General features: G+C 43.4%; 1 protein-coding gene across 4 annotated transcripts in view; it reads left to right on the forward strand.

The window, feature by feature from the left end:
• Window positions 1-12498: 12498 nt before the first annotated feature.
• SCTR (secretin receptor) overlaps window positions 12499-15532 on the forward strand; it is a 73927-nt gene continuing 70893 nt past the window's right edge. For 3 of the 4 annotated variants that reach the window (XM_045825993.1, XM_045825994.1, XM_045825995.1), the window contains exon 1: window positions 12499-12783. In XM_045825993.1, coding sequence (XP_045681949.1) covers window positions 12718-12783 — 66 coding nt within the window. In that variant the 5' untranslated portion in view covers window positions 12499-12717. The remainder of the gene's footprint in view (window positions 12784-15532) is intronic. The other variant, XM_045825996.1, reaches the window with a different exon arrangement.

Below are 15532 nucleotides of genomic sequence, written 5' to 3' on the forward strand. Positions count from 1 at the left end.
GTTTCCTCGAGCGCGTCGCCTGGACAACGCGGACGCGCTCCAGGCCGAGGGGGTGGGGCGAGGGTGTTCGCGGCGGGATGCGACCAAATTCCTCAAGGATGTGGGGGGAGCCGTTCTGTTGCAGCGCGAAATGAGGAGGCCGTGGGTATCTCCTGGGGACTCAGGAGGACAGAGAGAGCAGCTTCTGGGGTGCAAAGCCAATGGATTCCCGAGAGAAAATGAGAAAATCGGGAGAGACTGTAAAGTAGACACCTGGAAGAGCAGTTTTCCGGAGAGCGCGGGCGGAAAGGGGCAGGACCTCCCCAGCGCTGCGGGTGCAGCTTTCCCCGACGACCTTCGTTTCCGGACGCCCTACTTTAATATCGTTTGTATCGCGTTTTCTATTAGGACAAATTACAAGTATATACAAAGGTAGGCATAATAGTACGATGAACCTTAAACTATCGACTGCAACAATGGCCAAATTATGGCCAATCTTACTTTGTACCTTTCCTCTACTCCCTGTATTATTTTGCAGAAAATCCCAGAAATCTTTTCACCTGTAAATATGTCAGAACATAACTACAAAAGATTACTCGTCTAAAAAACATAACCATAATATTAATACCTAAAAGTTACAATAAATTTTAATATGTTCGAATATTCTGTATACAGTTGTTTCATAAATGTCGTAAAAAATTTTTTTTAGAGTTTGCCGGTTTGATTCAGAATTCAAATAAAATCTACACATTGCAATAGATTGATATGTGTTTTAGGTCTCCTTTAATCAGTAATATTCTCCCTCCCTATTATTTTGTTGTTGTTGTTGCAATTTATTCACTAATTAAATTGTTTCTGTCCTTGATACTGATACTTAGGATTTATAGCCATGAAACTAGGTCTTCTCCCCTAACTTTCTGCCTTGTCTACTCCACCTGCTCACCCAAGGACATTATTCCTTACACAGATGGCTCAGGCCCCTCCTTTCCAGAATCTGCCCTTGTCTTGCTTCCGCCATCTGTGACTTGACACTTGTTTGGTGTTATTTACGGCTTCATGCTGATAACAGATTATAATACTCAATGAGAATACCTGCCTTTCTCACACCCACATCAATTGTGCTCTTTGTGGTTTTGTTTTTCACCCTCCACTGAGAATGTTTATTCCTTCCATCTTATTCTCCAATTCTTCCTTCTTGGCTACTACCCTCACTGATTAAAAATCTCCTTATCTTTTAAGACAAGCACTAGAGATGGTATATCTCCTACCCTTCCCATAATCTTGCAGGTCAGGAGGGCTGTTTCCCTCCTCTGGGCTTCCATACACTTTGCTCCACCATCTTTTTGGCACTTATATTTTTATATGCTGTACCCATCATTATTTGTGTATGTGTCTTAAACTGCAGGCTTCTTGGGAAGAAGACAGTGCTTTATCTGTGGATCTCCCACAGCCCATGACAGTTCTTTATTCATAGTGATTACCCAGTAACTGTTGGCCAAGTGGGTAAAAAAGTTCTTTAAAAAAAATTATTTATTTATTTAATTTTAGAGAGAGGGGAAGGGACAGAGAAATCAAGGGAGACAAATATCAGTGCATGGTTGCCTCTTGTGCACCCCCTATTGGGGACCTGGCCCATAACCCAAGCATGTGCACTGACTGGATATGGAACTTGTGATCCTTTGCTTCTCAGTCCAGCTCTCAATCACTGAGCCACACCAGCCAGGGCTAAAAAAGCTCTTTTAGTTCTTTCTGTTTTGTTGTCCCAACAAAATTGTGGATTCCAGGATAGGTACTATGTTTCCAGTAGTCCCAGAATTTTCCACCTAACTCAAATCATCAAATGCTTGTTTCCATACATTTTTAAAATGGGCATTGAATAACACCTTTTAATTTGTTCTTAATTTTTTCTTAGAAAAATTGCCAAATTTCCTATTTTATATGTAGATGAGATATAATATGTAGGACCCTGTACAATCAATTAACCAAATTGCATGTTTTGGCATAGTGGACACTGCTAGTTGCCTGCTTTCACTTTCTTACCAACAGAATCTCAGCTTTGCTTAGTTTCTTCACACATCCCCAGATCCAGCAGCAGATCCTGATTAGTCTAGACCAATCATTGAATTCCTGGTCCTTTTTCCCACAGTTGATTTAGAGTTGAGTATACAACTCAATTCTGGGCACAGAGATATTAGGGGAAGACTTCTGGGAGACCTCTGGAAAAGGCTTCCTCTCTCCTAAGAGACATACAAAGATACAGTATCTTTTATTGTCCAGAAATGACTCCTTGAAATTGCAGCAGCCATCAGAGGCTATGAGGGACCATTGCATTAAGGTGGAGCTGATGAGGACTGCAGGATACAGGAAGAAGACTCAGGACCTGGATGACACCATTTCACCTTTGGTTGTTTGGTACCTGTATGCCATATCTCTTTCTTTTAGCTGAAAACATTCTAACATAATATGATTTCTAAACATTCACTACTCACAGTGTGATTTGTAGCATAGGAGCTTGTTAGAAATGCAAAATTTTGGGTCACCCCAGACCTATTGAATCAGATTCTGCATTTTAAGATTTCTCCAGGGGATTCATAGACACATTAAAGTTTGGGAATTGCTGAACTGATGCCCTACAATGACAGCTGTTTTAGATAATCAATTATTTAGTCAATTTGTTTGTGTATTTAACATTTTGCTTAGTGTTTGCAATGAGCAGAATACAAAGGTATCCCAGCCTCCTGCAAACTAATGCAATGAGATGAGTGTGATAACAGGCATGGAAGCTGTAAGTTTTACACATTGGTACCATTGGGGAAGCAATGAATTTCCTTGCTTAAAACCCTTCAGTGGCTTCACATTGTTCAGGAAATAGAATTCTAAATTCTTAACAAAAGTTTCAAGGCTCTGCAGGTCCTGACTACTGGTCCCTCATTCCACCTTCTCCTCACCTCACTCCACTGTGCTCCACCCACACCCCCATTGCCTGGTGTGTGGGTTAAAGCTGGCTGAGATTTCTTTGACACTCCTCCCATGGACAGGTGGGTCCCTATGCCTCCCCTTGAACCTAGGTGGATCAGTGACTGCTTTAACTTGCCAGTCCATCCTGTCTGAATTTCTGACCCCAAAATTAGTGAGAAATAATAAAATGGTTGTTTTAAGCCTGTAAGTTTGAGGATAAATATAGCTGCAGCAATAAATAACCAGAAATATGGCTAATTGCTACTACCCTAAGAATCCATTCCTCAAAGGGGCTTTTCCTGGCTTTCCTTTTGTTAAAATTTGTGAGAGACCTTCATCTGGACAGAAATCAGGAGGAGCTAGGGCAAGTGAAAGGAGCTGTCACTCTCTATGTCATCAAGAGAGCCCTGCAGGAAGAACTCTAGGTTTCCAACATAGCTGTATGGTTGTAACAGCCCCTCCGCTTAACTTCCTCTCCCCTCTGTAAAGTACTTCTCCATCTTGGGCAGAATATCCACTTGGTTTATCCTAGCTGCACTTACAGGACTGCAATCCTTTCCTTTTCCTAAATAAATCCTTTTTGGTGATAGAATACCTAGCTGACTTTTATTTTACAGTTGACACTTTCTAAATCAGGTCCCACACCATTATCCTCTCTCAGCTCTGGGAGTCTCTCCCTTCATTGCCCTTTAACACTGTGCATGTGTAATTCTTCACTGACGGGTTTGCCCATTCAATGTCTGTCTTCTTAGATGATAAGTTCAATGAAGGCTCATTGTTCATCACGTTATACTTATCACCTTGCACACTGCTTGGCACATGGTAGTACCTCCAAAATATTTGTAGAATTAAGTCATTAATGAGTTATGTCAAGTGAGTTCTAAGTAGTTTATATATTTATATATATACATTTGAAATATGGACAATATATTAATGTGGTTCAAAATTTAAGAAGTAAAAAATCTCTCTTTTACTCTTGTCCATAGGCCACCAGTTTCCCTTTCCCAGAGGTAACTCATGTTACTATGTTCTTATTTATTTTTCCAGGGATACATTATACATGTAGAAGCAATTATATGTATGCTTGCATGTGTGAAAAGCTCACTCCCTGTTAAAAAGCCCAAATAGCTTACTCTTGTGATTCCTCTTTTTCACTTAAAAATATGTCTGGGTGATCATTCCATATCACCACATCATCATTCCATACATGAAGTGCCTCATCATTCTTTTTTATGACTACAAATATTCCATGATTTTTGTAATCAGCAGCCTATTTTTAGATATATAGGTTGTTCCTGGTCTTTTGCTATTATATCTATATTGTAATGATTTAAACAAATTAATATATTATTTCTACAAACTTGTGTGTACCTACATAAAAGTATGAAGGTATACTTATATATACTTGTATGTACAAGTATACTTGTATGTACCTTGGGTGTACCTAACACCCATCATATACATGTGAGTATATCTGTAAGAAAGAGTATATCTGTAAAGTGTAAGTGCTAGGTCAAAGGGTCTGTGTATTTGTAATACTGATAACTGCTGTCAAGTTCCCCTTTATGGTCTTTGTGGTAGTCATTCACTCCTACTTGTAATGCATGAGAGCACTTGTTTCCTTATAGCTTCACTAACAGAATATTGTAGAATTTTTACCTTTTTACCAATATGGTGGGTAAAAAGTAGTATTTCAATGATGCAGACTCCGGCCCGTAGTGTCCATGGTGTTATGGATGAGACATGAGATAAATTCACGGACTACTGAGTCCTGTGGAGGAAAAGGGACAGCACGGCTACCCTCTCAAGGGGAGGGCACCTCAGAGAGGCCTGGCAACTCTCTCAATAGGAGAGTGTCCCGATCCTTCCCTTCAAAGGTTTTTATTGGTTTTTAAATTGCATAGGAATACAGGTAAAGTTCATTAATCATTGTCAGGCAGTAAGGATCAAACAATGGATAGTATACAAAGAACTATGAGGGCTTATTCTGAGTCAGGGTCTGTTAGCTAGAGGGCTGCAAAACTCTGGGGAACAAATTCATTTCCTGCTTGGGCCTTTATCATTTAATTAAGAGCATTCTCAGCAAAGTAGGTTTCACAGGAGTTTATGTATTCTTTCTCAGGCCTGATCACCCAGGGAAACTCGCCCTTTCCAGCACAGGGCTGCAGCACCCTCTGTCATTGTTTCAGGCTTAAGGCAGCCAAGAGATTAGGAGACTTCTCACAGACAGAATGAGGACTCAGGCTTTGTCAAAGCTGAGGGGTGAGGGTCCATCACCCCCTTTTGCTGTAGCCCTCCAAGTCCTTCCCTGGGGCCTCCGTGAGATCATGCCTGTCTTAGATCATTCTCCCCTTGGGGAATCTTACCTGTCATTGGCTAACTGATCATCCATTGGGGGCCAGTTATGGAAAAAGCAGAAGTGGCACTCCTGCCAGGGAGATAAGCTTTCTCTCCTTAGTGGCTTATGGTCTGAAGGTCACTCACTCAGCCCTAGCCATGGGGGGTTACAGCTCCTGAAACCAGGCAGGGTGGCTCCCAACACTTCAATATGCTTTCATTTATTATTTCTGTAATGATAAGTAAAGATGGGCATGTTTTCATATGTTTAGGAGACATTCGTGTTTCTTTTTCTGTAAATCCACATCCCCTATCCATTTTTCCATTAGGTTCTCATTTTTTCTTATTGAGTTGCTGTAACTCTTTATATATTAGAGACATTAGTCTTCTATTTGTGATAAGTGTCATAAAAGTTTCTTCCAGCTTGCCATTTGTTCTTAACAGTTTTTGCCTTGAAGAATTTTTTAAAATTTTATGTTGTATTCATTATGTATTGCTCCATAACAAGTTGTCTCAAAACTTAGTGGCTTAAAACAACTATAATCATTTAGTATCTCTCACAGTTTCTGTGGAATGGGAATTCAGACAGGGCACAGCAGGGATGACTTGTTTCTGTTCCAGAACATCTGGGGCTTTGGATGGAAGACTCAAAAGCTGGGAGGAGGAATAGTCTGAAGGTGTCATCTGATGGTTAATGCTAAAGTTGCCAGTGAGGAGCCTAGATAAGGCTCTTGACCAAGATACCCTGACTCACACATACCCTGAAATTCCCAACAACATGGTTGCTAGGTTCTAGGAGAGAGCCTGGCTTAAGCTTTTAGGACCTAGGCTTAAAAGTTGTGTAGCATTACTTCCACCTCGTTCCATCAGTTGAGGTCATTGCAAAGCCCCACCAGTAACATAGACTCTACCTTCTGATGAAGGAGAGCCAACTTTTGCAGAGAGTACCATGTTCTCTATTCCTCTGGCTTTGATTGTAGATGTGATTCTACAGAACTGCTGTAGACATTTTGTGTACAGCAAGATTAGTCTGAGGTCATCCCACTCAGAGGCGAGCAGAACCTGGAGCAGCACAGCATACAGAGCCTGAGCCATGCACCCGTCCACCCTGAAGCATGCTCTACCCCTGGACTCTCAGTAGTGTGAGGAAATACTTACCCTTATTGCTATTTTAGGCAGTTTGAGTTGGTTTGTCTGTTTTTGGAAGCCAAATGCATCTTAATTTATATATCCAGATGATTTAATTGCACTGAATTATTTTCAACCCCACAATGATACTAAAATATGGGTATTACTTTCCATTACACAGATGAAGAAATTGAGGCTTAGAGGGTCAAGGGAACTTGCCCAAGGTCTCATGGCTAATTGAGGAGTAGGTCAGGATTTGAGTCCATTTTTGTCTGTTGTGAATATTCTGTGTGCCAAGTCAAGTTGACTTATCAGGAAGTAGTGTGGGGAGCTCTTGGGGGATTGGGGTGTACCTGAACTTTCTTTGCTCCATTCAGTGAAGATAAGGCCTTGGGAGCAATAGCAACATTGTCTCTCATATATAGTTTTATTTGCTCTCTTTTGTTTGATCTGTTTTAACCATAATATTTCATATAAATATTCAAAAGGATGCTAACAAATGGAGGAGGGAAATGAGAAAAATAAAGGAGAAATTGCTTTCCTGAGAAAGCCAGTCCACATTTCCAAAGTGTGAACAGTGAACGTGAACTATAAAAAACTCATTCAAATGTCAGTGTTATATCTTGGTACTTCAGCACTGAGTAGGAAATCGTGCTTTCCCAATTACTTATGGCTCATTAATAATGCACTAGCTTGGCTCCCAGTAAAGCTCACATTCAGGAGAGGACAAACCTTTGTTTGGTTTATTGAGCAGCTGACGGGGCAGAGCCAGTTCATTTCATTGGTAGAGTCATTTAGTGAGACTTAAACCAGGATACCCAAGGATTGGCAACTCCTCACCCCTTCCTCAATGCTCTCCCCACCTCCCTCCTCCAAACCAACCCTCTCAGCTCAAATATTACTTTCCCTGGAAACCTTCCTTAAGTGCATGTCAGGGCTCTTGCTGTTACTTGTAACAGAAATGGATTCAAAAGTAAAAAAAAAAAAAGAAGTCAATAAACTATCATCTGTCTATCATCTATGGAGAGAGGCTTCAGTAACAGCTGCATCTAGGTGACAGATAATGAGGTGAAGATTTTGTCTCTCTTTGTTTCTTGGTTCCCTCCACTCAGTGTCAGCTTCATTCTCAACCAGAATCTCTTCATGTTGTGGAAAGCCTATCATGTTGTGCCATTCCTATTGGCCCAACTTGACTCATGACCCTTTCTGAACCAGTCACTGTTGGTTAGTTGGTGGGGGTCACTCCTCCAGGTCTGGGTCACGTGCTCACTCCTGGTCTGCTGTTGGTGAAAGCCCTACCCAAGGTATGTGGTCTGAAAGTGGGGGAAGGAAAAGGGGTCTTGTATCAGAAGAAAAAGGAATAAAGTCTGGCCTGACACAAACAACAGACATCTGTCTGTTAGGTTGCACCTTATAAAACTGTCAATATTCAAATGTATTTTACCTACGAAAATGGTGACTGATAAGACCCAACCTAAGACAATAACCCATCAGGTCTGGCCTGGTCCCTTAGAATATGCTCCCATAGAATTTATCAGTTTGCAATATCATCCACCGTACATTTTGTAGTTGCTACTCCATCCATCTGATAGGTTTGTTAAATGTGTGGTCATGAAAGCCTCTGAAGTTTTGACTATCAGCTTCAGTCATCTTTCCAGGCCTTCTGGGAGAGGGCACAGTCATAGCACTTCTAGCTTTGTTCATGAGCCTGAGGTTACCAAGGGCAATTTCCACAGGCTGCTATCATTCTGGCACAGGGCACCTGGGTCAGACTAGGTACTCCATAAATATTCATTGAATGGATGTGCTTAATTAGTTTCCCAACAGTGTTTATTGTTGGGCAATCATCTTTATCTAAAGAAGAAACAAACAAACAAACAAATAACTTGTCATAGCTTTTCTGCAAGGGGGAATTACAACTTGGAGCCAAGGGCCTGGACTAAACTCCCATAGTGACAGGGAGACAGAGAACTGTCTTCCTTGATATTCACATTTCAAAGAGATAACAAGGCCTTCAAGAAAGACATTCCTGAGATGTAAAACTGGCTAGAGGCTTAATTAGCTTTTAAAAAGATTTTATTATTCATATTCCAAAAGAAAGGGAAAAGATTTCTAATGGTCAGTTTTCCAAAGAAAATGCTAAAGAAAAGGGAGAGGAGAAAAGATCTCTTTCCCTTTTGGCACCAGAAGAAATTTTAAATTTAATTTTTAAGGGGATTTGTATTATAAAGGAGAAAAAAATCTTTTCCCCTCTTACCTCCTAGGTTCAATGGCATGGGTGGGTGTTGCGGAGGGGCTGTAACAAAGGGATAGGGGAAGACATGGGGGGAGACGGCCGACAGCCCCTAGCTGCTCCAGCCCCAGACACGTGAGTCTTCCTGCCTAGTCCCAGATACTTAGGTGACCATATCTTGGGGTGTCTCTGGTCCCAGACACTACTTATGTGACCATGTGAGAGACCGCAAATGAGAACTACCTGAACTGAGCCCAGAACTGTGAAATGATAATAAGTAATCACTGGGTTTTCATTGCTAGATTTTGGAATAATGGGTTTAAGAGTGATGGAAACAATTTAGGGCTGTGAATCAAAAGACCAGAGTCTCAGTACCAGTAATCCTACCTTTTAGCTGTGTAATCTTGAGTAATAGCCTCATCAGATCTGTTTCTTTCTGTTTTAAATGGCTTAATGATGTTTCCAAGAGGGTTTATTCTCCTTTTGCTTCTTCCCTTCCAAATCCAGTTTCAAACTTCTCCACCCAGGAGATTAAACTGTATGGATAGTTTCTCCCTGCCCCTTCACTCCCTATATGTCTGCTTTGTCTCTGGCTTTGGGTTGGTTCAACCAATGGAAGACAATGCCAAGAGACCAGTGGATAGGAGAAGAGAGAGGTCAAAGCACGTATCCCACTACCTGATGCCAATGCCAGGCCATGGTTTTGACTGTGGCTGCATTCCTCTATAGTTAAGTTCATATGGGTGGCTTCCTTCCCAAGGGGAGCTCTTGCCATTTTCTGGGAAACTGCTTTCTCTCCCTGTTGTTTATTAAAGAAAACATTTTTCTGACACTTGTTAAAATGCTAAGATTTCATCCCATAATTTAATAAAGGAAGACTTTATTCAAGACAGTTACAATAGAGGAGGAAGATTTAACTCAACTTGGAATACAAAAAAAGGATGAGTGGGGATTTAAAGATAAGAATCAGGTAAAGGGGTCAGTGGAAGGAAGATGACTAACAGGACACATCAAGGATAGGTGGATTCTTGCTAAACTGACAGGATTTAGACATCAAAGGTGAGGGATGGTGAGCTTGATCAGACATGAAGGGTGATCAGATATCAAAAGTAGGGGGAGGGTGGATTCTTACAAAACTGATGGCAGGATTCTTGCTGAGACTGCACTAGGCAGGCTGAAGACAGACAGGGCCAAGAAGAAGACTCAGAGGAGCCTGAGTAAAGTTTGGTCAAGAGGGCATTTTTGTCACTCTTCACACCCATTGACACTAATCCCTGGCTCCTCATTCTCTCTTGTTGGTTCTCTTAACCCTGCCACACCTCTGCACACAGTCCTGTTATTAAACTCCTTTCAATTAAACCATGTGAGCAATGGTTGCAACCTCCTCTGTCACCCACTGACTGGTAGTCCTACCTAACCCACAGATTTGTTTTGAGAATCAAATGAGATGATGTGTGCAAAAGAGCTACAGAAGCCCTAGGGTTAAGGAAGTCATCTTTGTGATTGAAAGGAATCCTAGTACAGTGCAAAGGGCATGGGCTTTGGACCACATCCTGGGTTCAAATCTTGGCCCCACCCCCTTTTAGCTGTATTGTTGGGGGCAAGTGCTTATCTTTCCCAAGCCTCAAGTTTTCATCCTATAAATCAAGGAAAGGAATTTTCTCTTTTGTAGTCTTGGAAGATTTGACATGACAATACGCCCTACAAGTCTCCCTCACACATGACAGGTTATTAAATATGTTGTTAGCTCCCTACCTCTTTCCCTCACATCTGTTATGAAACTGTTCTCTCAGGTGGGGTTTACAAAGCCACTGTTGCATCCAAGGCTTCTAAAAGGGATTCTCACAGAGCACTTCAGACCTTTTTTCATGCTCTGAGAGGCAGTCTCCCATTTAAGGAAGAATGAATGGCTTGCCACAGGCCAGAAATTGATTAAATTGCCCAAAACAAATGTTTTGCTTCTTCAGTTAAGATCATGAGGTTCTGGTATAGAACACAAATTGCATTTTTATATTGTTTTCTTATTTCTTTCCATCAAAAAACCCCAAACCCCACAATACGTATAGTGGCTACAGAAAATATTCAAGCAACAGAGAAGTCTATACAGTAAAAATTGCAAGTCTTTACCACATGCACTTTCTGGTGCACATTTAGGATGTTGGAGTTTAAGTGGGGCCCAGCATGTAACATTTGTTTCCAGTCTAAATCTCAAACCAATTGAGAAATACGATGAAGACAGACAGGGCAACGATCACTTTTATTAGTGATGATGTTGGTCTTGGAGAATGCGGTTTATACTTGTGGGTGAGTAGCTTTTCTAGTAGCAAATCCCACAATTAGATAGACCACCACCCTGCCACTGGTGTTACTGGACCAACACAGTCAGAGCCTTGGCCACCAAGGAAAGCCTGGCTTATGCCACAATCTCATGCCAGTCCTTATCCCAAATGCATTAGTCATGTAAAGCTGGTCGTGTGTGTGTGTGTGTGTGTGTGTTTATGTTGGGAGGAGGGACATTAATGAGATTGCTAGATAGGTGGGGAGGATTATTCTCATGGTTGTTCTCCATAAGGAAGAAAACTTCAAGGGTAAGACTAAGTGTTCCCTTTTCACATAACATTATACCCTGTTTTCTGTTCCTGTGATGGTGCTTCCATAAACATCCTTGTGCAATTTTAAGTGGGCTCTTGGGTGAGTATTTCTATAATGAAAGTTCCTAAAAGTGAATTTTTGGTTATGTAAACTTTAGATTCACATTAACTGAGTCTTGACTGTGGACCAGGAAGCTTAAATTATTTTCTCACCTTTTCTATCTGCTGTGGTTTACCAACCTCACCTTATAAATCGCCTCTTCATGTAGGAAGGCTGCTGAGGGCCACAGCATCTACGTTAATAGTGGTTCAGCAATCTGACTAGAGGTCAGTCACAGAGAATCAGATCAGTCACTGAAGTACAGTTCCAGGCTCTCCCATCTGACCTTCTGAGTTTCATGTACCTGAACATCCATTGATCCTCCTCCAGTCTCTGCTCTCCTCTGTCAAACCAGTATAATATCACCCCCGGGTTTGGGGGGTCGGGATTCAATAAGCTGATGTATTTAAAGTGCCCCAGGAAAGGTCAAGATAGAGAGATGAGAGGAAAGGGAGTGGGTACCACTACAGAGGAGGTAAAATTGAGTGCACAAGAGCCATTTGAGGGTATCTTCTACTGAGCAGCACAAGGCCAGCCTCCAGAACATCTGTGCACTGGAGACTCGGGTTGAGCAGGCTACTGGGAATATCTGCCTGATGTTTAAATAGCCTCCAGGGAGACCAGGAAATACGAAGTCTCCCATCTTCAGCACAGCCCCAAATGCCCAGGTGGACCAGATGGTCTTCATCATCAAAGGCTTTCTTGGGTGATGGTATTCATCGTAGTGAAACTTTCCAGAGTGAGCCAGTATAACTTTAACAGTGAAGAAAAATAAAGTGAAAACCTGCTCCACTGACTAGATGCAACAGGCATTGACCGGGCACCTGCTGTTGCACAGGAACTAGCAAAACCTTCTTTCATCCCGAGGGTGGGTATTATTGTGTCACTAGGCATGAGGTTCAAAAAGGTGGCACAGGTTGCCCGTCTAAGCGCAGCAAGGTTATGGCAGAGCTGAGTGCTCTTTTACGTAATTGAGGGTGCTGTAGCCTCAAGGGCTAAGCCCTCTCCGGGTCCCCTCCGCCCGCCCCGCCCCTCCGCTCCCCCCCCCGCCCCCCCCCCCCTTACCCTGCCAAGCCTGCGTGAGCCAGCTCCAGGTCCCCACACCCTCACTCCGCCTCCTCCGTTGTCAGCCAACCATCAGGCCTGCTCCCGGCCAGTCAAGCTGGGTGGAGAAGTGCAGACAGCACCTCGTCCTCATCAATGAGCGCGGCCACCTAGTCCAAGAAGGTGTAGTCCGGGGACCGTCGTGGGTTGTGTAGACCAGCCATGGCTCCTCCGAGCGCTGCGGCCAGCTGGGGCCCCGGACTCTGCGGGGGGCCCTGAGCTCCGGAGTGGGCGGTGTGTTCAGGTGAGAGGCCGTCGGGGAGCGCGCAGGGAGAGCACCGGGCACCATGAACCCCCGCCCGCCGCCGCTGTCGCTGTGGCTGTTGCTGCTGCTTACCGGCGCTGCGCACACTGTGAGTACCGCGCCCCTCCGCGGGCAGGGACCCTCCTTCGGGTCCAGGCGTGATTGGGATAGTGGGGAACACCTCCATGTCTTCCACTAAGGTGTGAAAAACCTTAATTCCGTTCTCCTCATCAATAATCTCTATCAACTTCAATCCAGAGGGCCCCCTACCCTCAAATAACACATGTGCGCCCGAAGGCAGCTCTCAAACGAACCCCTGTGCTCCACCCCACCCTTTCTGTGGACCCCTGGACTGAGCCTCTAAGACATACCTAGGCAGAAATTCTGGAGCTGTCCCTGGAGGTGCCTGCTGTGAGCAGGGCACTTTGCTCCCATTATTTTACTGAAGCCTCATAACCTCCTTACGAGGTTGATATTATCACCCTCACTTTACCGACAAGAAAGTTGAGAATTGGAAAGACAAAAAAATATTGCCCCCAAGAGAAGAAAGTTGGAACCCACATTCATCTGCCCAGAGCCTTGACATTTTTACACAACCGGGCTGCGCATAGGAAAACCTCAGAAAGTCCGCCCGCAGCTTTCAGATTTGGGATGGGACCGTTTGTAGCTCCCTGCCCCCTCTCTCTTGTGGGATTCCGCTCCCTAATGTCTGCATGCCTGAGGACTCCTGGGAGCAGTTGGTTTCCACAAACCAGGTCCAGGGAGGAGCTGGAAAAGAAAAGAGAAGGCAGCAGAGTCTGTAGCTGAGATTTCTTTCCCACAGAAACTCCTGGGAATCACAGGCTTCTCCCTGTGGGATTTGTGAGGGAGGGAGTGGCTGCGCCCAGATGGGCTGAATGGAAGGAATAGGGAGGCAGTAAGGGTGGGGAGTGAGGGGTACAGATTCCATAACTACCATACTGCTTTTCACTAACATTCCAGACAGGCCACCAAGACCTCTGTCTTAAGAAATACCCCAGGGAAAGCACTTGGGGACCCAATTTTGAGTCTTCAATCTCTGTCCTGGGCGAGTCCTTCTTGGTGTCCAGTAACCTTACCCTCCTATAGTCCTCCTCTGTTTGATCATAAGACAAACCTCAGCTCTTAGAGCTGATGGGAGTGTTAACAAGCAGTAGATGCCCATCATCCCAGCAGGTCCATGACATTCCGGCAACAGTAGTTTGGAAAGAGTGGAATTTGGGGATCTTATTCCCACCTCCTTGATAACATTCGAGCCTCTTCTCAATGTTGGTGTTGGAAGGTGCTAGAGCAACAGCACCCACTCATTAGTTTGAACTCCCAATTTGGGGAAAAGCCACCTGGGGAACTGGGGACAATTCAAAGCCAAATGTAACCTAGAGGGATGCTGATATTCAGTGCCTGGGGATGGGAGAGGCAATAGTTTCCTCTTCATGACTTCTCAAGTATCTGCAGTACTCCTGAAGTTGTCTGAAAAAATCAAGAGGTTGGAGGTTCAACCTACATTTTTGTCTCAAAGGGACCCCCATGTTATCCAAGAATAAGCAGAGGGGGAAAAGAGAGCCTTCACTTGTCTCAGTGTACCTTGGAAGGATGCTACATTATGATCTGGTTCCCTCATTTTACAGATGAACAAACTGGAGACTACAGAGAGAAGGGACCTGCCCCAAATCTGCAAGTTAGTGGTAAAGCTGGGACTACAACCCAGATCTCTTGATTTCCAACTACCCAGTGTTCTGCCAATTACATCCCTTGTCCTTATATGTAATTTTCATGCATTCACTGGTACTGCCTTCTATTGTATTACCAGATAGTTTCCTGTAAGTCTTGGTCCTCCGATTATTTTATAGGCTTATCCTGACTTAAAGACTCATACTTCTTGGCAGAGAGCTCCTTTAACAAATAGGAGTGGAATTGGTCTACTTTGATTCACGTTTTGCCATTCCCTATGAAACCCCATTTTCCTTCTGTGTGACTGAATGGTCAGACATTTGATTTTGAAATTTAAGGATATTCAAACAGTTGTTTTATTCATTTGGGTCTCTCCTTGAATAAGAACATAGGCACCGTCCTCACGGGAGGTTATTAAGGCCAAATTGCTTGTCACTACCCCTTCCTCCCTTTCCTTTCCAGACAGGGAGGAGGTACCAGGAGGGAACCTTGAAAGTGGAAACCAAAAAGTGATGATGGGGACAGTGTTCTGAGATTGCTAAAGGAAACCCTGACCACACTTTCCTTTACTAACTCCACTCCAATGTGTTTATGTCATGAGGAATTTCACCTGGGACAGTGTTGTAATTAGTCACCAGCACTTCCATCCTCCCCTCTTCCCCCATATGGTGTAAGAGAGAGCTCAATGATCATGTGTTGAATGAATGAATGAGTGAGTAAATGAATGAATGAAAGAAATGATGATGACGTCTATAGGGATTGTCTTAAACTGTGGTAGTTTCATATAGCAACAAGCAATGAAGAATAACATCTTGGAAGCGATCATTACTTACAAAATGTGTCAAGCAAAGGAAAATTAATCATTCAAGGTAGGGCTGTTTAATCCAGGACATCTGGCAAACTGCCAACTTGATAATCACAGTGAGTTAAGTGGGGTGTGTGGGACTACTTTTTTCTCAATCACTGTTTCTTAACTTTGAAACTATAATCTTGGATCTTAAGTCTGGGCTTTCAACAAGGGTTGCCAGGAAGAGAGCTATATCCTCCCTTGGCATGGGTTGAACTAATGGGTTGGGGATAATGGGAACAGGGTGGAGAAAGGGGACTGGATTATTCTTTGTTGTGTGTCCTGTGCATTATATGGTGTCTGGTAGCATTCCTGGCCTCTA

The sequence above is a fragment of the Phyllostomus hastatus genome, unplaced genomic scaffold, assembly GCF_019186645.2.
Source record: "Phyllostomus hastatus isolate PE091 unplaced genomic scaffold, TTU_PhHast_1.1 phas_scaffold_60, whole genome shotgun sequence".
Lineage (NCBI taxonomy): Eukaryota > Metazoa > Chordata > Mammalia > Chiroptera > Phyllostomidae > Phyllostomus > Phyllostomus hastatus.